At 45.1% G+C, this 23329-nt stretch overlaps 1 protein-coding gene across 4 annotated transcripts in view; it reads right to left on the minus strand.

Annotated features, from left to right (window-relative positions):
- Positions 1-23329, minus strand: part of STAT5B (signal transducer and activator of transcription 5B) — a 71064-nt gene that overhangs the window by 7890 nt on the left and 39845 nt on the right. For 3 of the 4 annotated variants that reach the window (XM_053567629.1, XM_053567628.1, XM_053567630.1), the window contains exons 2-16: positions 21495-21632; positions 17008-17164; positions 14497-14586; positions 13130-13304; positions 10463-10593; positions 10055-10206; positions 9459-9614; positions 8864-9043; positions 8413-8500; positions 8196-8318; positions 7508-7600; positions 4635-4841; positions 3133-3227; positions 2912-3042; positions 1137-1307 (exon numbers count right to left, since the gene is read on the minus strand). In XM_053567629.1, coding sequence (XP_053423604.1) covers positions 1137-1307; positions 2912-3042; positions 3133-3227; positions 4635-4841; positions 7508-7600; positions 8196-8318; positions 8413-8500; positions 8864-9043; positions 9459-9614; positions 10055-10206; positions 10463-10593; positions 13130-13304; positions 14497-14586; positions 17008-17164; positions 21495-21622 — 2077 coding nt within the window. In that variant the 5' untranslated portion in view covers positions 21623-21632. Of the gene's footprint in view, positions 1-1136; positions 1308-2911; positions 3043-3132; positions 3228-4634; positions 4842-7507; positions 7601-8195; positions 8319-8412; positions 8501-8863; positions 9044-9458; positions 9615-10054; positions 10207-10462; positions 10594-13129; positions 13305-14496; positions 14587-17007; positions 17165-21494; positions 21634-23329 lie in introns of those variants that run through there. The other variant, XM_053567632.1, reaches the window with a different exon arrangement.

The raw sequence follows: 23329 nt of genomic DNA on the forward strand, positions 1-23329 counted from the left end.
TAGCTTTGCTCTATTTTTAGTAGGAATGAGGTCTCACTTTTGCTCAGGCTGGTCTCGAACTCCTGAGCTCAAGTGATCTACCTGTTTTGGCCTTCCAGAGTGCTAGGATTATAGGCGTGAGCCATGGTAAAATGCTAGGATAAATTTTTAAGTGGGAAAAAAGAATCAGGTCACAAAAGACTATGTGTGGTATGATCCAAGGCCTGACCTGTCACTGGGGACTCTGAGGCCCACCATGCTCCAGCCTAATGCCTGTGACTTTCTGCAGCTAGAGCAGCAGTTCTCAACCTGTGGGTTGTGACCCCTTTGTAACAATGAAAATACATCACGGCATTAGGAAGGTTGAGAACCACTGAGCTAGAGCTTCTCAGGCCCTCAGGAGACTTTTTGGACTCACAAAGCTCACTCTCATCCCAGATCCCTCAGCCTAGAATGGTTTTCCTAGATCACTGCACAACCACTTTATCTGGGTCTCTTCAAACATCTCTTCCTTTCTTGCCTACTCTCCTGAGAGGCTACCTCCACCGATATCCCTGACACTTCTCTATCCCTCTACCTTGCTTTTTCTTCAGAGCATCTATCACCAAACAGATATATTTGTTGACTATTTTATGGTCTTCTTTCTGCTATGAGACTGTAACCTCCACACAGAAAGTAGCAAGAGGCATCAGGTGACAGAATGAAGGAAGGACACATATCTGTAGAGAGTGGAAGAACAGTCACCACACTGTTTACAGAGGTTAATCTCTATGTGGCAAATATTGTGGGATGTCGAGTCTGCTTTCTTTTTCATGCTTTTGTGTATTTTCCAAAAATTTTATAATAAATATGTAATATTTCTAGGCTTGAAATGCAAATATAGCTATTTATGTTTTGAAAAACCAAATTTTACCTTCCTAATTTTGTTTGATTTAACCTTGTATTAAAAGCAATTTGTTCCCTTTGATCTGATATTTGGGATTAGAGGCAGGTGTATTTTTAGTATGACTGAACAATAAGTCTGTTCTGGTAAAGCTTAAACAGCAGGAACTGGAGGCTAACCAGGTAGGTTTTCATGTCAGAGATAACACACACACACACACACAAAACCAACCCCAAATCACAACAAAATCAAATCAGAATGCGAACATTGTTACCAGTAGAAGGCTCGCAGGGAACTGGTGTATAGTATTTGGAGTATACTTCATCTTTTGGCCGATCAGGAAACACGTAGATAAGGTAATTCAAGTCCCCCAAGCGGTCGGCTAGGGACCGGATAGAGAAGTCTCTGGTGGTGAAAGGCATCAGATTCCAAAACATTCTCTCCTCTGGATCAATAAACAGAACAATCACATTCTAAACATGATTCCCAAACAAGAAAATTTAAAACCCAAATATACTACAAATTCAAGCTCATCCATTAAAATTGCCCCAATAGGAAACTCCATTTTAAAATTACTACAGCTATAGATAAAATAGTTTTTAAAAACCATGGGCAGTAGGTAATACACACATCACTTCCCTAGAGATCCAGTGATCTCAGGTAATTTCAAATTCAAGCATTAGTCCACTCGTCACTAAAAGAAACAATTCTGGTAGACCCTAATCCCTGGTTTCTGATACAAAGGTATGAAAGAAAGCTGGAAAGCACACTCTAGCAAGATAAAGCATAAAAGCTATTAAAAATAAACTATTAAAGTCCACAAGTCACAAAAATCAAACCAGCAAGCTATTCTTATTGTTAAAGAACTCATTTTCTTAGATGAAAATGGTCAATGGAAATATCTTTATGTTAATTAAAATAAAGGAAAAACTGAAATAGCATTTTAAAAATTTTTCTTTGAGACAGAGTCTCGTTTTGTTGCAACAGATGGAGTACAATGGCATTGTTATAGCTCACAGCAACCTCAAACTCCTGGGTTCAGGCTATCCTGTCTCAGCCTTCCACGTAGCTAGGACTACAGGCATTCGCCACTATGCCCAGCTAATTTTTTTTTTTGTAGAGACAGAGTCTCACTTTATGGACCTCAGTAGAGTGCCGTGGCATCACACAGCTCACAGCAACCTCCAACTCCTGGGCTTAGGCGATTCTCCTGCCTCAGCCTCCCGAGTAGCTGGGACTACAGGCGCCAGCCACAACGCCCAGCTATTTTTTTGTTGCAGTTTGGCCGGGGCTGGGTTTGAACCCACCACCCTCGGCATATGGGGCCGGCGCCCTGCTCACTGAACCACAGGCGCCACCCCCAGCTAATTTTTTTAATTTTTAGTTGGAGATGGGATCGCACTCTTGCTCAGGCTGGTCTTGAATTCCTGAGCTCAAATATTCTTCCTGCTTTGGCCTCCCAGAGTGCAAGGATTCAGCTTGAAATAGCCTACTATTATTACTCAAAGGACTCTCAATCATCAAAGTACAGTAGAACCTCCCTAGGTTAACCATTTACTTAACATGACCTGATCTTCATAGACCGGACATGCATTGCATGGATGTAACAGTACAGTAGGCCTAGTATCCTTATGCTGACCACCTCCGTATGCTGACCAGTTTGTTATAGTTCCTTAGGTGGTCAGCTTACAGAGGTTCTACTACAGTTCTTCACTGAAATAAACTCCAGCTTGAGTAATAATAAGGCAAACATTTCAAGAGGAGAGCAATGGAGATTCTGCACAGACTGCTGTACTACAGGCATCCGTATCATGGTTACAACTTTTGTGTTTCCCCAAATTAGCAACTGTGTTTCCCATCATAATATTTTTTATAGGCTGCTGTATTATGGGCAGCTATGTCGCGGTTATACATTTGTGTCTCTGTAATTAGTATTGTCCCCAACAAATAAGTACTCAATGAATTGTTTGCTAAAATAATTCTGCAACAAAGGCAGCTAACTTTGGACACAAAGCCAAGGTATGTCTTAAAAAAGGGATGGACACCCACGAGAATCGAACTTCCATGCAATGGTGATGCCACCAATTTCTGAATCACTGAATCTCAGCAGAAAGGTCCCATCCGGCTTGTTAATGAGCAGGTCGTGGGCCTGTTGCTTGTTCACGAAACCCAGAATGGCCCTGGATCACAAAGGACAGAAGCAGAGTGTGAGGATGTATCAATGCCAGAAAGAAGACTTTCATCCTCTAATGAGAAATGACAATTCTCACCCATCATTCCAATGAGGCTTGAGATGTTTTTTTAACACTTCCATCACACCATCAAACCACTGCCAGAAAGTATAATTCCGTCCTGGTAAATTCTCCTGTTTGGAGATACAATAAGGAACACAAGGAAGTAAGGGTAACACTTGAAATATTACGTGTACCTGGGCATATTTCAACTGGAAAAATTACATGAAAAATAAACGTTGCACTGTCAGAAGCATACAAATACAAAAGCCTACCAGAGTTTAACCTAATGGCCCTACAATCAAAAAACAGAAATGGAGAGGAAAAGAAGAAAGGAGGAGAAAACGCCAAAGTACAATCACCAACAACCAGTAGACTCCTGCTATAAACACTTTCACCTGGTTCTGGGCTGACCAGTCCCTCACTATTTTCAGAGTGTGCCCCGTGACCAACAGTATTATCATCACCCAGGAGCTCCTGAGAAATGCCAACTTTTTAGGCTCCATCTCTGAGCTGCTGAATCACAGCCTGCCTGCCTTTTAACGAGAAGTCCGGTTAGTTTGTGAATATGAACTGGATTAGATCACACTGTAAGGCCCTGGAGATGCTTCATCATGCATATGTTCCCAGTGCTCATCAGTGAGATGCAGCTGCCTGGTTCTGTTGGGAGGTAGGGGCCTGACTGCAACCACCAAGATAGACAACTGCGACCTCCTGCTTCTCTCATCAAACCTATCAGCAGAACTTTGGCCAACTTCTTAACACAGAACTCTTGAAAAAACTAAGATCATGAAGTCTGAATTAAGGACATTTACAACACTTGGCTATCTGATGTGACCTTAGAAAAAGATTTGACTTGTGACATCTGAATTACCAGGTGCTGGGGGGAAGTATCTTTCATGGCTGAGGGTTCCATGCGAGGCTGACCTGGCATTAGACCTCAGGAGACTTCAGAGAGTGAATGGGAGAGAACCGTGGAACTCTGATCATCTAAAAAGCCTGATGTCTGCTTTGCTCCATTTCCTTTTTTTTTTGAGACAGAGTCTCATTATGTCACTCTCGGTAGAGTGCTGTGGCATCAGAGCTCACAGCAACCTCAAACTCTTGGGCTTACGCGATTCTCTTGCCTCAGCCTCCCAAGTAGCTGGGACTACAGGCGCCTGCGACAGGCCTGGCTATTTTTCTATTGCAGTTGTCATTGTTGCTTAGCTGGCCCAGTCTGGGCTTGAACCTGCCACTTTCAGTGTATGTGGCTGGCACTGTAATCACTGTGCTATGGGCACTGAGCCGCTCCATTTCCTTTACAAAGAAAGAAAATGTACTAACTGCACATAGAGTCCAAGTTACTTAAAACACACAAAGATGTAGCTTCATAAATGAGACCCGAATGACTATTAAGTTGTCTATCCATCTATCCAGAAGCTTCTATTACTTTTGGTTCATTTTATTAGAGACAGCAAGAACAATGACCCGTTGCAGGGAGACTCCTGGAAGGGTCAGAAGGACTGATCTAACGGCAGCTGATGGCCCAGAAGCCTCACCCTGTTGAACTGGGACCAGGACACAGACATGTTGTTGTAATCCTCGAGGTGGCTGTGGCTGCTGTTGAACAGTTTCTGTGCCAGGAACACGAGGTTCTCCTTGGTCAGGCCCCGGTTGCTCTGTACTTCGGCCTTGAATTTCATGTTGAGCGCCTCACACAGCTGCGGCCACAGCACTTTGTCAGGCACGGCAAATGGCACCCTGCCCTGAAGGGGAAGAGAAGCCAGAATCTTATGAGAAAACAGTTGCATGATTTATTCCCTCAAGCCACAAAAGAAAAACATCAATGGCTGGAAAGTAGTTACAAACATTTGTCCTGCAGAGACGGAGAATAAATTCCAACTTTCTTGGGGTGTGTAGTTCTGTGGAAGTCAGAAGGATCCATTTCACCTTCTTTACACACTAGAAGGTAACCTCACCCTGTCTATGCTGCTCTATAAATGAGTTGCTGAACCTACAGTCCAATCCTACCTTCGAACAGCCACAAAAACAAATCAAGGTCTGGCTCTTATGTGATGAATTCCTTGGGAATTTAGAAATCTAAGACTGGTTCTTTTGGTGCAGAGAGAGTCTATATGTATGTGTGTGCACAGTGAAATGCCTGCCCTTAATGCCTTCTGCCAAGAACTCTAGTTCAAAGAGAAACAACTTGGTATGGAACAGTGGATATTTCGAGTTGGACAACTTTACTAAGAGGTCAGAATATGAATTTTTAATAAACTGCTTTTTGTCCCATTCAGCCATAATACTATTAATTTTTATGAGAACATTTTTATTTTATTTTTTAGAGATAGGATCTTGCTCTGTTGCCCAGGATAGAATACAGTGGCATGATTATAGTTCCCTGTGGCCTCAAACTCCTGGGCTCAAATGATCTTCCTAACCTCTGCCTCTGGAGCAGATAGGACTACAAGTGCATGCCACTTCACCCAGTTCTAAAGTTTCTTTAAATAGAAAATTGCTTCAGATGATATAAAATCTAAAAAGCACATAAGGGTATTCTGTGAAGTCACTCCTTATAGGGACCCAATTCTTTTCCTAAAGGCATCTAATCTAGTTTCTTGTGCATATTGCCAAAGATATTCTATGCATGCCGACAATTACATATAATTTTTCCTTTTCTTTTTTTAGTATAAAACCCTGCATGTCCTGTGTCCCCCTTTTTTCACTCAACACTGGATCCAGGAGACCTCATATCAGCACATGAAGAAATTTCCCCTGACACGCACAGACGGGCATCTGTGTCATAGCCTCTGCCCTCCAGCTATCACAAACAATGGTGCAATGTACTTATGTTATTGGACACATATGCAAATTTATTAGAATAAATCTCTATAAGTAGTTATTTTACCACAAGATGTACACTAGTCATTATCATAACTGAACATGTAGTTATAACTGAACAGTAGTTATTTTACCACAAGATGTACACTAGTCATTATCATAACTGAACATGTTAAAAATGCTTATTTAGACAAAAATCCTTCAGTAATTACATGATGCAGAAAAAGCCAAAGTTAGAAGAGTTAGAGCCCTGCATGGGCAGGGAGGGAAATGAGAGAATATGAGCCCATATTTTCATAGAACAAGGTGCAGGCAGATACGTTCAAAGAGGAATCTCCAACTCAGGTTTTATAGCCCAAGTATGGTAGAGTCTCTGATGAAAATCTCCCCTTTGTAATAAAATATCGTTCTCCAAAGAGGACTGTTGGGAATGCTAAGACTCTTCAAGTTAGCCCTTACAAAAAGACACATTTTATGTCCCAAATAATGAGAAACCTGTTATGATGCTTTGAGAGGACTAACTTTACAGGAGATGTATAACATACAGACCTCTGTCTACGGAAATGTTTTGAAAGTGCTCCTCCTGCAGCCCATCAGTTGGTATTTGGGCAGTATTCAGAAGCACAAATCCACAAAACTGTATCTGTCCCCTGAGACAAAGCACCTTACTCTTCATGAGAGACCTGGAATGAATCACAGAATCTAACATTTGGAAAGGACATTTTAATGGCATCCTTGTTTATTGAAAGGAAGACAAGCAGGAGCTGCTTCTGAGTTAAACTAACCTCTTGAGAGATCTAAACTACAGAGGAAACCTGGGGTCCCAAATCCCCTCCTGATTTCACCTACTATGTGATAAGCCTTTTTTCCATGTTATCTAATTTAATCTTCCTAACAGTGCCATGAAGTATCACTCACTAGAAACTCAAGCTCGGGTAACGTGAACTGCCTATGGTCACAGGGTAAGGAAATGAGAGAGCCTCAATTCAAACCTTGGCCTGATGGCCTTTTTTTTTGGGCCGGGGCTGGGTTTGAACCCACCACCTCTGGCATATGGGGCCTGTGCCCTACCCCTTTGAGCCACAGGCGCCACCCTGATGGCCTATGTTCTTTATGCTTACCACATTCCTTCTACTCTGCCTTCCATGAAGGGAAGCAGTATTTCTTCCTTTTCTTTTCTTTTTTTCTGTTTTTTTGAGATAGTCTCATTTTGCTGTCCTCGATAGAGTGCCATGGAGTCAGCCTAGCTCACAGCAACCTCAAACTCCTGGGTTCAAGTAATCTTCCTGCCCTAGCCTCCTGAGTAGCTGGGACTACAGGCGCCCGCACAATGCCTAGATAATTTTTCTATTTTTATCAGAGACAGGGTTTTACTCTTGTCAGGCAGGTCTCAAACTCCTGAGCTCGAGTGATTCTCCCACCTCAGCCTCCCAGAGTGCTAGGACTACAGACATAAGCCACCACACCCAGATGGAAAACAACATTTCTTCCGATGGATTTTGGGGGCATGGAGGTGGACGATACATCAAAGGGATTCATGATACCAGCATTGAGATTTGAGACCCACACACCCAGGAAATCCACTCACAGGCTCTGCAAAAGCATTGTCCCAGAGAACGGTGGCTGTTGCATTGTTGTCCTGGCTGCCGTGAACGATCACCACCACTGGGAGGGAGAGGGTCTAAGACGACACAGGAGAAGAACTGAGTGCCGACAGGTCTCAAATTCTTTCTCTTCTCTTTCTTTTTTCCTTCTTATGACAACATTCTCCTTTTCCAAGTTTCAGATAATGTCACCCTCAGGCTAGAATCTGAATGACTCTAGGAATACTATGACTTCTCATACTGGTACAATCTTAGAAGTTTTAGGTATTTGAGAAGCAATGTGCTGAGGTATTTCGGAAGGATGAGGTTCTCAAAGATACATGGAAAGTGAGGAAAAAAAGAGAAAGAGTATGGAGACATTTCTTGGGAAAATTACAAGTCACCAAGTTTAAAACTTACTACAACATTTACTCAAATTCATCCTGACTAATGTTTCTCGTGATCCATTTTTTGCCTATCAGGGAAGTTACTTCAGTTCATTATTATTAGTTAATATGTTAACAGAATCTAAGAGAAGCAGCTATAAACACGAGGTCACCCCATTTTTTTTGTCTATCAAAAAGATGCTATATAATAAAACCAGTTCTTTTGTGACACACAGCACACACACACACACACACACACACACACACAAAAAAAAACAAATATACACAGCTAACGGAGGGGCTTTACCTTGACTTGAAAAACCAGTTCATTTCCACCAACACTGAACTGTGATTCAAACAGAATTGTAAATTTTTCTTCTGTTACTGACTCTGCCCCACGACGGTCAGACCTCTTAATTCGTTTCAGGGACTACAAAGGCCAGACATAAGATGAAGCCTAAGATGAGAGTTGTTCCCCTCAAAAAACCAGGAAAACTTCATCCCTCTTCTCCTCCCATCCTCACCATATTTCTGAAGTGGGCGCTGAGGGTGCCCATGGCTTGGTGATACTCCATGACACAGCAGTTGTTCAAGATCTCACCGCTGTAATCACTGTAAATCAGAGACAGAGCATCTCCAGACCCACATCAGGGCCTCTGTGTACGTGAAGGAAAGAATATATTTGGGGTAGAAGAAAATAACAAAGTTTGACAAAAATATATATCATTTAGAGGAAATGTTAGCTATATAAAATACACAAATGATTTTCCTAGATGTGTCCCTAGTAAATGAAACAAAATCATGATTATCACAGAAGAAAGATGTACTTCATAGGAGAAGCTCCTTATATTCTTTCTCTGAGATCCAGAATAGGTTAGAAGGGCAAACAGAAATGTGACCTAGGAGACAGAAGGACTTTCTCGCCACAGCAAAGACACAAGGAGAGAAGCAGGGCGCAAGAAGCAGCACAATTACTTGCGGGTGTTCTCGTTCTTGAGCAGGGACTTGGCCTGCTGCTCGCTGATGATGGTCGCCTTCACCTGGGGGGGGTTCATGTGCACATTCAGTTTCCCGCCCACCAGCAGGCGCACGGTGGCTGCAAACTTGGTCTGGGTCTTCAGGACCTGAGGGGGCTGCTTCTCGATGATGAATGTGCTGTGGGGACACAGTGACCACACGGACCATGAGACGTTGGCTCAGGGAAAGGGCTGCAGGGCCCTAGTGTGTCTTGGAGGGGTACTGTGTCCCCCGGGATCAGCCAGGGAAGGAACAGCAAGCGCCAGCACTGCTCCCAGGGAGACATGAGACGGTGGGGAGGGGAAGGGAAAGGAACTCAGCAGCCAGCAAGGGCTACAGGGCCCGAGGGCACCTCCAGTCATGTCCACAATAGAAACTGGGCAAGGGCGGTGCCCAGGGGCCACAGCAACTGGAGACAGAGCGGGCAGGGGTGCCAGGAAGAGAGACGAGGAAGGAAGCAGAGCTCCCGGTCTGGAACGCCCTTCTGCCCCCGCACATCACCCCATGGGAACTGGCCCTGCCCCACTGGGTGTGGCCAAGAGGCAGCAGTCACCTGGTCACCAGGGCTGAGATGATGTCTGTGATGGTGGCATTGACTTCGGCCAGCATCTCCTCCACTGGCCCGGGGATGGGCAGCTGCTGGCAGAGGTGCTCAGCCCTGCGGATCTGCTGCCGGTTCTGCCAGATGATCTCGGCCAACTTCTCACACCTGCACGGGAGCAACAGAACAATGGGAAGATGATGGCTCCTCCTCCAGATCCCCGGGAGTCTCCCGGTCTAGGGAGCACCTCCAAGACACAGCTCCCCGCTCACCCAGCAAGGCCTCCCACCCACTGGCACAGAGCAGAGCTCCCTGCCTTCCAGAAGTGCAGAGAAATACACAGGAGAGCGACCCTGACTTAGGCTCAGCCAGCCTCAGTGACACTCTGCACACCTGAGCCCTGTCCAGTTTCCCTGGGCCAGTGACCCTGCCTCCTAAGGGAGGTGGCACTGATTGAGGACAAGATCTGGATCACGAGCTAGGCCTACTGGTGAAACAAGAGCTGTCATAAGGCAGAGGGAGCCGGCTGCATCTCCCAGCGCAGGAGGCAGAAGCAGCTGGTGCCACCACCCGACCCGGCCTGCCCCTGCCACCTCCATGCCCATTACCAGGACTGCAGCACGTCCAGGCTGCCCTCGGGAGGCCCGCCATTCCCAGCCAGCTGCTGCCGCCGCTTCCACTGGATCAGCTCGTCGTCCAGAATGATGGTCTGCTGCTTCCGCAGCAGCTGCAGGGTCTTCTGGTGCTTCTCGGCCAGCTCCTGCAGAAAGGCGGGGACAGCAGGGCCTGCTGGGCTCCCACAGACGACTCTGCAAGGACCGCTCAGAAATGCCTGTGCCTGGGCCCCAGCCTTCTCCCCACCTCAACCTGTTACCCTCATACGCCCCCCGGGAAAGAAGGATCTTGGCCCCTGCTCTCCCGGTAACACTCTTATCCTGGCTCTATCTCTCTGTTGGACCCCAGAGACTCAGGACAGGCATTCCGTGCCTGGGAGTAGGGACCCAGCACCCACTCACCACGCGGTACTGCTGTAGCGTCTGGGCCTCACGCTGCAGCCAGGCCTCCAGGGACACCTGCTTCTGCTGCAGGGCCGTCTCCCGGCTCAGACGCTCCTGGGGGCTGAGCTGGGACAGCTGGGCAAACTGAGCTGAAGAAGGAATAGGACACCATGGCCGTCACCTCCCCGTGTCTCCAGGAGCCTAGAGGAGCCGACTCAGGCTGGAGCAAGATCCTTGGGGGCTCACACTGCCCATCAAGGGCACGTTGGGTTCTTGACACAGGCTGCCAAGGTGAATGGACCTGGGCCCTGCTCACCAGGCTCCTGACTCTAAGCTTCCCTGTAGGCACAGGTGGAGAGGAGTTTGGGGTAACTGCTGCCTGTCCCCCACAAAGTGCCCCACTCAGGTTCTCCCAAGCCCCTCTTGCCTGAGCAAGAACGAGACCTGCCTTTACTGAAAATAGAAAAACTAGCTGGGCTTCATGGCTGGCACCTATAGTCCCACCTACTACTCAGGAAGCTGAGGAGGGAGGATCACTTGACCCCAAAAGAGTGAGGTTGTTGGGCTCAAGGAGTAGGGCGCCAGCCCCATATATCGGGGGTGGCGGGTTCAAGCCTGGCCCCAGCCAAAAACTGCAAGAAAAAAAAAAAAGAGTGAGGATGTTGTGAGGTATGATGACACCATAGCACTCTACCCCAGGGTGACAGCATGAGACTCCATCTCAAAACAACAAGAAAAGAACCCATCCTAAGAAGTCCAACATTCCAGTTACTGCCGCCTGTCTACCCTCCCTTGCTGGCAGACCCATTCCTCCCTCACAAAGACAACCACTCTCCCAGATGCTGGGATTGCAGCTCCCTTCCAGTAACCTGTTTGAACAGCCCAGCATCCTTGCCCCAGTGCAGTTGAGAAGATGTGCACACTGGCAGTTCTGGGTCAAGTTCCTGGCTGGCCTCAGAGGGCCATGTCACAATGACCTCATCCTTGCCCCTTGGAATGCACAAGCTGGAACAGACAAAAGTAACTCACAGCCAGGAAAGCCCCAAAGTGGAATTCAGAAAGGTGGTTCCAATCTCACTGCAGGGTGCTGAGCAGGAAGAATGTATCTGAGTGGTCTGGATGGCCACCTGGGGGACCCTGCCCACCTACAGGGAGGGTGTTGTGATCCCAACATCTGGGCCCGCCTCCTGTGCAAGGGACCCTCCTCGTGTCTCCTGGAAATCTGCGGAAGCTTCTGGGAATGAGGCCAGGGAGACGCAGGACAGCTGTTCTGCTCCACTGGAGGGAGCTGAGCCTTCCCTGGCACAAACAGATCCCTAGTCTGTGTTCCTGATGGTGAGCTTGATACACAAGGCTGAACTGACACGGCGTGACGGGTACAAACCCCAGCCAGAATCCAAACCTAATCCCATGCACAGAAAGCCAAGAACAGGTTCAGGTATACGTCCACACTCAAAGGACTTGGTAGAAATAACAGCCTGAAATCTCCCATTCCCACCTCAGAAGTGGCTGTGTTTTTTCTGAGGTTCAGTCTAAGATGGATTCAGGGAAGAGAAAGATCTTCTAGAATCATCCTGCCAGCATTTACTCAATACCTATGCTGTTTCAGGCAATGTGCTGGCTTCAAGGTACAGAGTAAAAAGATCCCTTCTCAGTAATTTATAGTCTAGTGGGAAGACAGGGTACATAAATAACATCGCTATAGTTATAAGACGGAGCTTAAATTCATGATATCAGAGGAGCACATGGTACGTGCATGGCTCTGTGTTTTTACAGGCTGGCGGGTTAAGCCAGGCTCCTTCTGAGGTTGTCAGCTTAGGCACACAAGAAGAGAGAAGAAACTACTACATATTAAAGCTCAAACTGTCAAATTGCCACAAGGTCGAGAGGGGGCGCTGGTGGGACTCCACAGCTCTTTGCGCATGGAAGTACCAAGCAGGGTTTACCCAGGCTAGGAGAGCTTTTGTTTACAAAGGCTACCAGAGGAGCATGAGTGTATTCTGTCCTGGAAGGCCTCTGAACCACTGCATGGAACACGAAACATGCAGAGCTGTGGGGAAGGGAGAGACATGAGGCCTCAATCCCCAGGAAAAGCCTGTGTCTGCTCCTACACTGGGCTAAGCCCCCAAAAGCTAACATTTGAAGGGGAAACTTGACCCTTACACTGTCCCTTTTTGGAAAGGGTTTTTAAATATGTAATTCTATGATTTCTATTCATCACTTCAGTACAGCTACATCTATAAAATACCTGCTAGATACAAAAGTATCACATTGGCTTCTATCTACATATGTATCTATCTAGTGAGACATAGTCTGGGTAAGTTGCCAGGCTGGTCTTGACCTCCTGGGCTCAAGTGATCCTCCCATCTTGGCCTCCAAGTAGCTGGAACTACAAGTGGGCACCATGGTGAGGGGATCTGGTACTGTTTATTGTGAGCTCCTCCCTGACAGAGAACTCTTTCCCGGCAGCCCAGGACTCCCCGGGGGTGGGAAACCAGGTGAGATCCCACAGTCTCCAAGCTATTTCTAAGCCTCACCCTCCCAGTGCCATTTTCAATGCAAATGATTCCTGGCTACTCATTAAAAAAGTAGAATGGGGAATTTGTTCTCCTCCAATCTGACCTGAGCTGCTTTCAGTCCTTGCTCCCACCCAGGCCACACGCGGCAGCCGCCGCCCCGCCTCACCCTGGATCCTGAGGCTCTCCTGGTACTGGATGATGAAGTACTCCTGAGTCTGCTGCAGCTTCTTCAGCTCGTTCTCTGTGTCCTGCGTGACCAGTCGCAGCTCCTCAAATGTCTGGTTGATCTGAAGGTGCTTCTGGGACATGGCGTCAGCAAGACTTCCAGCCGGAGAGCTGCCCTGCAGACAGGCAGGGGGAGCGTGTGGGGCAGCAGGGATGGGAGGGACCTTAGGCCTCAATCCCCAGGAAAAGCCTACATCAGCTCCTACATGGGGCTAAGACCCCAAAAGCTGAAGTTTGAGTTGGAATAGCAAACAGCATCTGTGAGAATGGGGGTGGAGTGGGAAAAGGGAGAAACTGATGATCTGACAGATGACAGCAGAAACTTCTATTCAGATCTGGCCTCCACCAGAGCATCCCAAACAGGATCCATCTAATTCCCTTTGGAGAGACGAGAACTCATCATATTCCAGGTTAAGATAATGGGTTTCCTACTAAGGCTGCCGAACCTTTCATGCCACATCCATTCACTGACCCAGGGCCACCACTGTGCTAAACATTGGGGACACAGTAGGGAACACGGCTATGTGAACATACGTCATCTTTGTCCTCCCTCAAGGCATTTTGTGAGGGAGTAATTTGATTCCAGCATGAAAGAGGCCAAACCTCTCAACAGCATCCTGAGGACCCCAAATGAAGTTACGGGGGAGGCATAAACAAGGCCACTGTGGGTCCAGCCATTTAAGCGACACTGTTCCTTCAACATCTAGCTCAGGGGCTAAGTAAATGTCTCTCCTGGGTAACCTCACCTGATCATGACCATGCCTTCACTAAAAAATTGTTCATTCAAATTTTCTAAAAAAAAAAAATTGTTCAGCTGAGGTTACAGTACTTTGCACTTGTCCATGTTGTGTGCTTGCAATCTCATCAAGGTTATAAATCATTTAAGATCAGAGACCATGGGGAGGTGCCTGTGGCTCAGTGAGTAGGGTGCTGGCCCCATATACCAAGAGTGGCAGGTTCGAACCCAGCCCTGGCTAAACTGCAACAAAAAAATAGCTGGGCATTGTGGCAGGCACCTGAAGTCCCAGCTACTTGGGAGGCTGAGGCAAGAGATCGCCTAGGCCCAAGAGCTGGAGGTTGCTGTGAGCTGTGACGCCACAGCATTCTACCCAGAGCGACAAAGTAAGACTCTGTCTCTGAAAAAAAAAAAAAAAGATCAGAGACCATGTCTTCTATTTCTTTTGTGCCCTTCAGGACAATGTTCAATTGAAGGAGACACTGAGTGAGTCACCTTGACAGAGTTGGGTCCTGAGAGAGGTGGGTAAGAAAGGACCTCCCAAATCCCCTCCCTACCAATAGGACACTCACATTGTTGGCTTCTCGGACCAGCCTCTGTTCATTGTACAGAATGTGCCGGATGCAGCGGACCAGCTCCATGGGGCAGCGGTCATATGTACTCTAAAAGAAACCAAGAGTGGACATCACTTTGTCTCCCTCCCTGCTGTGGGGCCTAAGCCTGCCTCAGGACAGGGAGGCGTCTGATGGAGAAAACTCCTGGCAACATGATAGCATAGTCACAAGAGACACTACTCCTCCAATACGAACAAGAAAGCACAGTGTTAAAAACCCAATTACAGTGAAAAGGGAAGATGATTTTATTTCTTGCATCTTAATTTGCCTCAAGTACTTACTTGGGCAACATTCTTAGAAACAGGATAAGTAAGTTTTTTAAAAGCCACGCCAGAGGAGAAACTGGACACCACCTTAACTGGGTAATCAAAATTAATATCACCAGAGAAGGGCAGATGGACACTGTATGTCTCTGGATGTGATACTCAAGAAGGACAAATTATAGTTGTCCTTGGATACTGAAGTCCTTGATATAAAATGATGTCCTACACACCCTATGCATGTCCTCCTGTCCACTTTAAATCATCTCTAGATTTATTTTACCTAATGTAATACAATTATACTTAATAAATGCAAATGCTATGTAAACAGTTGTTACATTGTATTATTTTTATTTGTATATTATATTGTTGTGTTCTTGTTATTGTTTTGTATTTTGGGTGTTTTTTCCCCTGAATACTTTCAATCTAGTTGGTTGAATCCAAGGATGAGGAACCTGTGGGCATGAAAAATATGTATGTGCGTTTGTGTGTAGGGCCGACTGTATTTAGAACTGACTAGAGAGGCTTGGCACCTCTACCTCAACGGCTATGGCGCCAGCCACATACTGTTCATTGTACAGTATGGTTCAATGAGGCTGGTGGGTTCAAACCCAGCCCACGCCTGCCAAACAACAATGACAACTACAAAAAAAAAAAAAAATAGCTAGGTGTTGTGACGGGCGCCTGTAGTCCCAGCTACTAGGGAGGCTGAGGCAAGAGAATCGCTTAAGCCCAAGAGTTTGAGGTTGCTGTGAGTTGTGATGCCACGGCACTCTACCGAGGGTGACATAGAAAGACTCTGTCTCAGAAAAAAAAAAAAAAGAACTGACTGGAGATACACAATGTGAACCTCATCATGAGAAAACATCAGACAAACCCAAAACGAGGAACATTTTATCTTTACAAAGTATGAAGAATTATTTTAAAATGTTAACGTAAGGAAAGACAGATCAGAGCACAAACGATTCTGTATTAAAGATTAAAGAGTCGTGACAACTAGATGCGGCATGTGATCCCGGACTGGAGGAAGAAACTGCCCTACATAACATTTCTGAGTTGATGAAGTGAAGTGAGAAGAGTACCTGAAAGTATTGGATCAATGTTAAATTTACTGAAGTTGGTAAGTGTATTATAAGAGAAGGTTCATATTCTTTGAAAATGCACACTGAGTGGGCGGCGCCTGTGGCTCAAGGAGTAGGGCACCGGTCCCATATGCCAGAGGTGGCGGGTTCAAACCCAGCCCTGGCCAAAAAAAAAAATACCAAATAATAATAAAAAAAAGAAAATGCACACTGAGTTACTTAGGGGTGCAGGGACATGATATATGCAACTTACTCTCAAGTGACTGAAAAATATGCATGTGTGTTTGTGTGCAGGGAGAACAGGACAAAGCAAATGTCAACATTAGGTGAATCTGGGCAAATGTAAGGATTCTTTGCATCATTCTTGCAACTTTCTGTAAGTTTTACATTTATTTTTAAATAAAGTTGTTTTTCTTATGGGCGGTGCCTGTGGCTCAGAGGAGTGGGGCACTGGCCCCATATAACGGAGGTGGCGGGTTCAAACCCAACCCTGGCCAAAAACTGGAAAAAAAAAAAAAGTTGTTTTTCTTTTGACAAAAAGGCTCACTCTGTCACCCTTGGTAGAGTGCTGTGACATCATAGCTCACAGCAACCTCAAACTCTTGGGCTTAAGCGATACTCTTGCCTCAGCCTCCTGAGTAGCTGGGACCACAGGCATCTGCCACAATGTTCAGCTAGTTTTAGAGATGGGGTCTTGCTTTTGCTCAGACTGGTTTTGAACTCTTGAGCCTAAGCAATCCATCCACCTTGACCCTCCAGAATGCTAGGTTTACAGGCATGAGCCACCGTGCCTAGCCCCAATAAAAAGGTTTTTAAAAAAATGTCCACAGCCTGGATGGCGTCTGTGGCTCAAGGGAGTAGGGCACTGGCCCCATATGCCAGAGGTGGTGGGTTCAAGCCTAGCCCTGGCCAAAAACTGCAAAAAAAAAAAAAAAAAGGTCCACAACCACAAAACCAACCATAAGAACCTTGTGCATGTACCATGTAACTCAACAATGTTGGGTTGGAAGAGGAGGAAGAAAGTCTCTCTGGGAAGCACTACAAGAAGGAACACCACTCCCCCACCCCACCCCTTCCACCCCCACCACCGCAGGACGAGAATGAAGTGTGACCGAGTCCACACCCACCTGGAGCTGCGTGGCGTAGTGCCCCAGCTTGATCTTCAGTAAAAACCCGTCTTCCCCCACCTGGTGCTCTGCCTTCTTCTGCAGCTCCTGCACCAGGCCCTCCAGGAGCTGAGTGGCCTTAATGTTCTCCTGTGGATTATCAAGATCTATTGAGTCCCTAGGGGAAAAAAATTACACAATCTGTATATATATACACGCACATGAGCCTGTACAAATGCAGCCTCAACGCATCAGACTTTTACTTTGACTAAAGATTTCTTTTTAATACTTAATGCAAATTTTAAGAAACAGCCCGGCACAAAATAGACCAAATGCCTACATCAATCTAGCTGTAATCTACTAATTATCTTAATTGGATGGTACAGGGTATTTTCATCTTCATTCCTTCCTCCCTCTTTTTCCTTCCTTCCTCCTTTCCTCCCTTCCTGTTTTTGTTTCAAAACGTGATGCCCTTTCTCCTTCCTCCTATTGATTTCCTCTGGTGCTTATCCCAGCTGCTCTTAGAACTGAGAGGAAAAGGACAATACTTTGCATCTTCTGAAGGAAGTAAGGACTCAGATAATTTCCTATTTACTTAATTTCCTATTTACACGTCTCACGTGTGTAAAGGGGGCACAAGGTCAAGACCATTCTATGTGTCCTTTCTAGCCTCAATAAGTTCGAGGTCCATGTCGTTCATTTTACGTCAAGTAGTTGTTAAGCAGAGGCAGGTGAAACATGTTATTGTTATGCCCTGGAAGCGAGACGTTAAGACAGAAAGTACCTATACGAATTTATACAGGTCAGACATTGATATCACTAGTTGCAAATACGGGGCCAATAGGGCACTGCTAACTTTTGCAGTGAACAAGACAAACACTCGACGGACTCTGTATTAATTCACAGCCATTTGACTGGTGACAGGGATGGGATGGTCTTCATCCCTTCTTTCTTTCCTTCTTTTCTACAACATAGGTAACAACTGCCACCGTGCAGTGCTAAATTACTTAGCTCACTGAAGAAACTACACAGCTGTCAGACTGAACTAACATTTAATTACTGCTGACTAGGTCTGGAGACAAACAAGATAGTGGTCACTTAATGGCTCTGTCATCCCTAAATCCCTAAAGTTAGTTAGCAACTGATTTCAAACAGAGGCACAAACAGGTGTACCAACACATTGAAACTATGCTTCATTAAATAGCACACCCAGAGCTGAGCCTTGAGAAGGCAGTAAAGAAAGTCAAATTTTAATAGGGTGAACAGGTAATCCTCAAGGAGAAGGTGGCATTAGAGCAGAGACCTGAAGGAGGTGAGAGAAGAACGACCCAGGTAGATGGTACAGCCCCTGCAAAAGGCCCTGGGGTAGGACCAAGCCTAGTGTGGAGGCACAGCAATGAGGCCCTTGTGGAGAAAGTCAAATTTTAAACGCATATGCTCTATGTATTAAGTAAAATAAATATTAAATAAAAGTCCGGAAGACCGAATGGCAGCCCAGCACCTCTGTTCTGACTGCCACTAGTGTTCCTGCTCTGGGGCATCTCATCTGGAGAGAGTCCAATATCTGAGCAAAATTAAGAGAAGTACTAGTTCTTTACTTGAAACCTTAATTCTTTGTTAAGAAAAGAAAAAGACAGGGCTGAGGCAGGAGGATGGCTTGAGCCCAGGAGTTCAAGACCAACCTGAGCAACATAGTGAGACCTCATCTCTACAAAAAATAGAAAAATTAGCTGGGTGTGGGAGGTGTACATCTGTAGTCCCAGCTACTCAGGAGGCTGAGACAGGAGGATCTTGTGAGTCCGGGAGATCAAGGTTACAGTGAGGTATGCACAAAGAATAGGATATTTTTTATTAAAATCTTTACATTCTGAAGAAAACCAAAATTAAATCAAATCTATGTTTTCCTTAGTAACAACACAACTCTGTTAACATTCAGTAAGATGACTATGTGGGAAATCTGCTAACTGACATTTTAAACGAACAGAAATTGCCTACTAATGTTTTTCTAAATTCTCCAAATCGTTAGAACAGAAAAGAAAATGAAACGGGAGTGGGAAAGCACTAAACGAGGTGCAGCTGACATTCTCATATTGCGCTCAGTTTTTTCCTCACTTAATTACTTGAAGCTGAGATTTTTATAATTGCCTAGAAAACTGCCTTCCTTTGGTGCTCTCTGGATGCTGAACAGAAATCTGCCACTAACACGAAATTGCAATTATTCCAAGGGAACATCACAGTCAGGTATCTGGCCATCTTTTTTTTTTTTTTTTGTAGAGACAGAGTCTCACTGTACCGCCCTCGGGTAGAGTGCCGTGGCCTCACACAGCTCACAGCAACCTCCAACTCCTGGGCTTAAGCGATTCTCTTGCCTCAGCCTCCCGAGTAGCTGGGACTACAGGCGCCCGCCACAACGCCCGGCTATTTTGGCCATCTTCAAATAGTAGCATCAAGGCTGGCTTCTCCCAGGGACTGTTAAAGAGGACCCCTGCCCACAGTGGTAGAGGTTTGAAGTATCTATGTCAAATCAACTGGCAGACTGTCACCAACCAACAAGCTCTCAGCCCAGAACAGTGTGCAGCCTGCTGCCTGGTGTGTAATAACAGTGCAGTCTACCAAGATATAATTATTGTTAATATTTTAGTGTATTTTCTTTTAGTCTTTATGTGTATATGTAACACATATAAAAGAAACCAACATCTCTGCTGTTAAATCATTTATTATTTAGTTATAAATTCATTAATTTAATAAATGTGAAATAATGTACACTTAATAAATCCCAGTAAAATTATATGTATATTCATACCATATCTGCCCCACTAAACAATAAATTCTCTCCTTTTTTTTTTCTTTTAAGAGACAGGGTCCTGGAACTCCTTGGCTCAAGGGATCCTATCACTTTAGTCTCCTAAATAGCTGGAACTATAGGTATGTGCCACCATGCCAGGTGAAATAATTCTTTGCGGACAAGGGCTTTAATTTTTTTCATTACAAACTCTACTATGTGTGACACTGCTTGGTACCCTATAGGCATTCAAAGCATATTTAGTGATTGCTCTTTATTAATGGCAATCTTCTAATGCTTTTAGCCAGTATTTACTGCTTCTTTTTCTTTTAACTAGGAGATGAAGTTTCACTCTGTCAAGCTGGAGCGCAGTGACCTGATCATAGCTCACCGTGACTTCAAATTCCTGGACTCAAGCAATCCTCCCACCTCAGCCTCCTGAGTAGCTGGGACTAGAAGTATGGGCCACAATACCCAGTTAATTTTTTAATTTTTTATGGAGACAAGGGCTTGCTATGTTATCTAGTCTGGTCTTGAACCTGGCCTCAAGCAATCCTGCCTCTGCCTCCCAGAGTGCTGGAATTACAGGCACGTGCCATCATCCCCAATCAGTATTTTTTATATACATAATAAAAGGAAGAAGTTCTGGCCAGGCACAGTGGGTCACACCTGTGGTCCTAGCATTCTCACTTGAGCTCAGGAGTGGGAGACTAGCCTGAGTAAGAATAAGCCCCTGTCTCTTCAAAAAACAGAAAAAAAAAAATTATCCAGGCATGGTGGCATGCCCGTTTAGTCCCACCTATTTGGGAGGCTGAAGCAGAAGATTAAGTAGCTAGAGTCTGATGTCACAGTGAGTTATGATGACAGCACTGCACTCTAGCCTGGGTGACAGAATGAGACTCTCTCTTAAAACAAAAAGGGGAGGGCGGCGCCTGTAGCTCAGTGAGTGGGATGCTGGCCCCATATGCCGAGGGTAGTGGGTTCAAACCTGGCCTCGGCCAAACTGCAACCAAAAAATAGCCGGGCGTTTGTGGCGGGCACCTGTAGTCCCAGCTACTCTGGAGGCTGAGACAGGAGAATCACGTGAGCCCAAAAGCTGGAGGTTGCTGTGAGCTGTGTGACATCATGGCACCCTACCGAGGGCGGTAAAGTGAGACTCTGTCTCTACAGAAAAAAAAAAAAAAAACAAACAAACAAAAAAAAGGGGGGGGGGAGGGGAGGGGAAAAGAAGGAGAAGGGGAACAGATCCTTCTTTAAAAATCCCAAGAGTTATTTCATCTTCCTAAACTTAAGATGGAGTCAAGTGGATAACATAAAATTTATTTCAGGCTGTGCGCAGTGACGCACACCTGTCATCCTACTAGTACTCTGGGAGGCTGAGGCAGAAGGATAGCTTGAGTTCAGTAGTTTGAGACCAGCCTTAGCAACAGCAATACCCTGTCTCTACTAAAAATAGAAAAATTAGCCAGGTGTAGTGGTGGGCACCTGTAGTCCCAGCTACTGGGGATGATGAGGCAGGAAGATCATTTGAGTTCAGAGGTTTGAAGTTACTGTGAGCTGCGCTGATGCCATAGCACCTTGGCCTAGGCAACAGAGTGAGATTCTGTCTCAAAAGAAAAAAAGTTTTAAAACATAATCTTTTAAAATAATCACCATGATAGCTTTCACATCAAAGTACAATATTCTTCTGCTTCACGAAATGATGCAAAAATCTTTGTTCACCTACCAAGCTTGGCTTTCAATCCACTGGGATAAATAATGCCGCACCTCAATGGGGAAGTGCTGGCCATACAAAGCCTGCATCTGATGAAGGGCTTCTCCTTGGAGCTGCTGGGCTTGTATCCACACGGCCATGGTTTACAACCTGGTAAACAAATAAATAATCAGTGGTTTGGTTAGTCTTTTTTCTGTACTCCCCTTTCAAGCCTACTAAATATTCACATACTTATAAAATTAAATGTTTTTAGCCTTTTGCAAACTAAAGATAATGTTTTTTTTGAGACAGAGTCTCACTTTGTCACCCTGGGTAGAGTGCAGTATCATCATAGCTCACAGCAACCTCCTACTCTTGGGCACAAGTGATCCTCTTGCGTCAGCCTCCTGACTAGCTGGGACTACAGGTGACAGCCACACCCCTAGCTGTAAAGATAGTATTCTTGAACTGGATTTTAGCTTTAAAATGTTTTTAGCATGGGCATGGAAAAGTACACAATTGGGTCTATGAAGCTCTGACTATAAAATACACTGAACAAAACAAAAATACAAAAATAGCACTAGAGAAAGAAAGCGCTAGACATATATTGTTTACTTTTGTTCAAAATTCTTGGCAGTGGTAAGTAGCATTTTAACAATAGTAAATAATTAGCAGAGAGATTTTAAGAAATCACTTGATTTAAGATTTGACATTTTGACTTTAAGAAATGTACTGAAGGTTCGGCGCCGAAAGCACAGTGGTTACGGCGCCAGCCACATGCACTGAGCCCGGCGGGTTCAAACCCAGCCTGGGCCTGCTAAACAATGACAACTGCAACAAAAAAAAATAGCCGGGTGTTGTGGAGGGCGCCTGTAGTCCCAGCTACTTGGGAGGCTAAGGCAAGAGAATTGCTTAAGCCCAGTAAAAGAAAAAATATCTAAAGCATGGATTGAACTCTATGTATTACCATGAGTTACTGAAGCAGCAACGCTTTGTGCCCAAAGAGCACAGATTTATCTGGAGAAGTGTCCCAAGGTTCATCCTCTGAGTTAGCCATAAAGAATTTTTGAAGCAATGTTCTGTTACAGCATTCAAAAATCTTTCAGACACAAAAATGATACATTCCAACTAAGAGTCAGAAACAAGAACCACTATACTCCAATAGTAGGTTGAATTTTTAAAACATACTCTTGATATTGAGAAAAACAGTTTTATAAAACTATGATGATGTCGCCTCAGATTCACCTGACAATTTTTAACTCACGTGGCAGAGACTCTCTGGGATTACCAGATCAGGGCAGAAACATCACTTCATGCAACTGTGGGGACTAAAACTGAACCTTGCTCTAACACATTTTTCCACAAAGTGGAATTTGGTAATACATTTTGAATTCCATTCAAAATGATTTGTATAATTCCCCTAAGAACTATGTTGCAGTTAGGGTCCAGGGAATTGGACTTGGATTTTGTTTACTGCCAGGGACTGCACATGTGTATTAGGAAACCAAAATCCCTTCCCTGATAGTTGTAGTTGTCTGATCATGTAACACTGAGCTATTTATGGGACAAGTCGGTTAGCCAACAATGAGGTGTGTGTGTGTGGAGGGGGAGGTGCCAGTCACCTACTTTAGACTTGTGCAATGCTATGGAACACTTGAGCGGTGTACAACTTTATTTAGGGCTTTTAGGCATGAAGGCTAGGATCACTGTAAGATCACCCGAGACCTCAAATTTCAATATGACTGTGAGTTCAATAGAAGAAAGTCTTGGATAAAAGAGCTCTCTCCAGAAGCAATCCTACTTTATTATCAAACATCTGGAAGGCATTTAATTGCACAATATAATTTTAATCAAATGAATCATGTCCC

Source organism: Nycticebus coucang, chromosome 18 (genome assembly GCF_027406575.1).
Source record: "Nycticebus coucang isolate mNycCou1 chromosome 18, mNycCou1.pri, whole genome shotgun sequence".
Classification (NCBI taxonomy): Eukaryota; Metazoa; Chordata; class Mammalia; order Primates; family Lorisidae; genus Nycticebus; species Nycticebus coucang.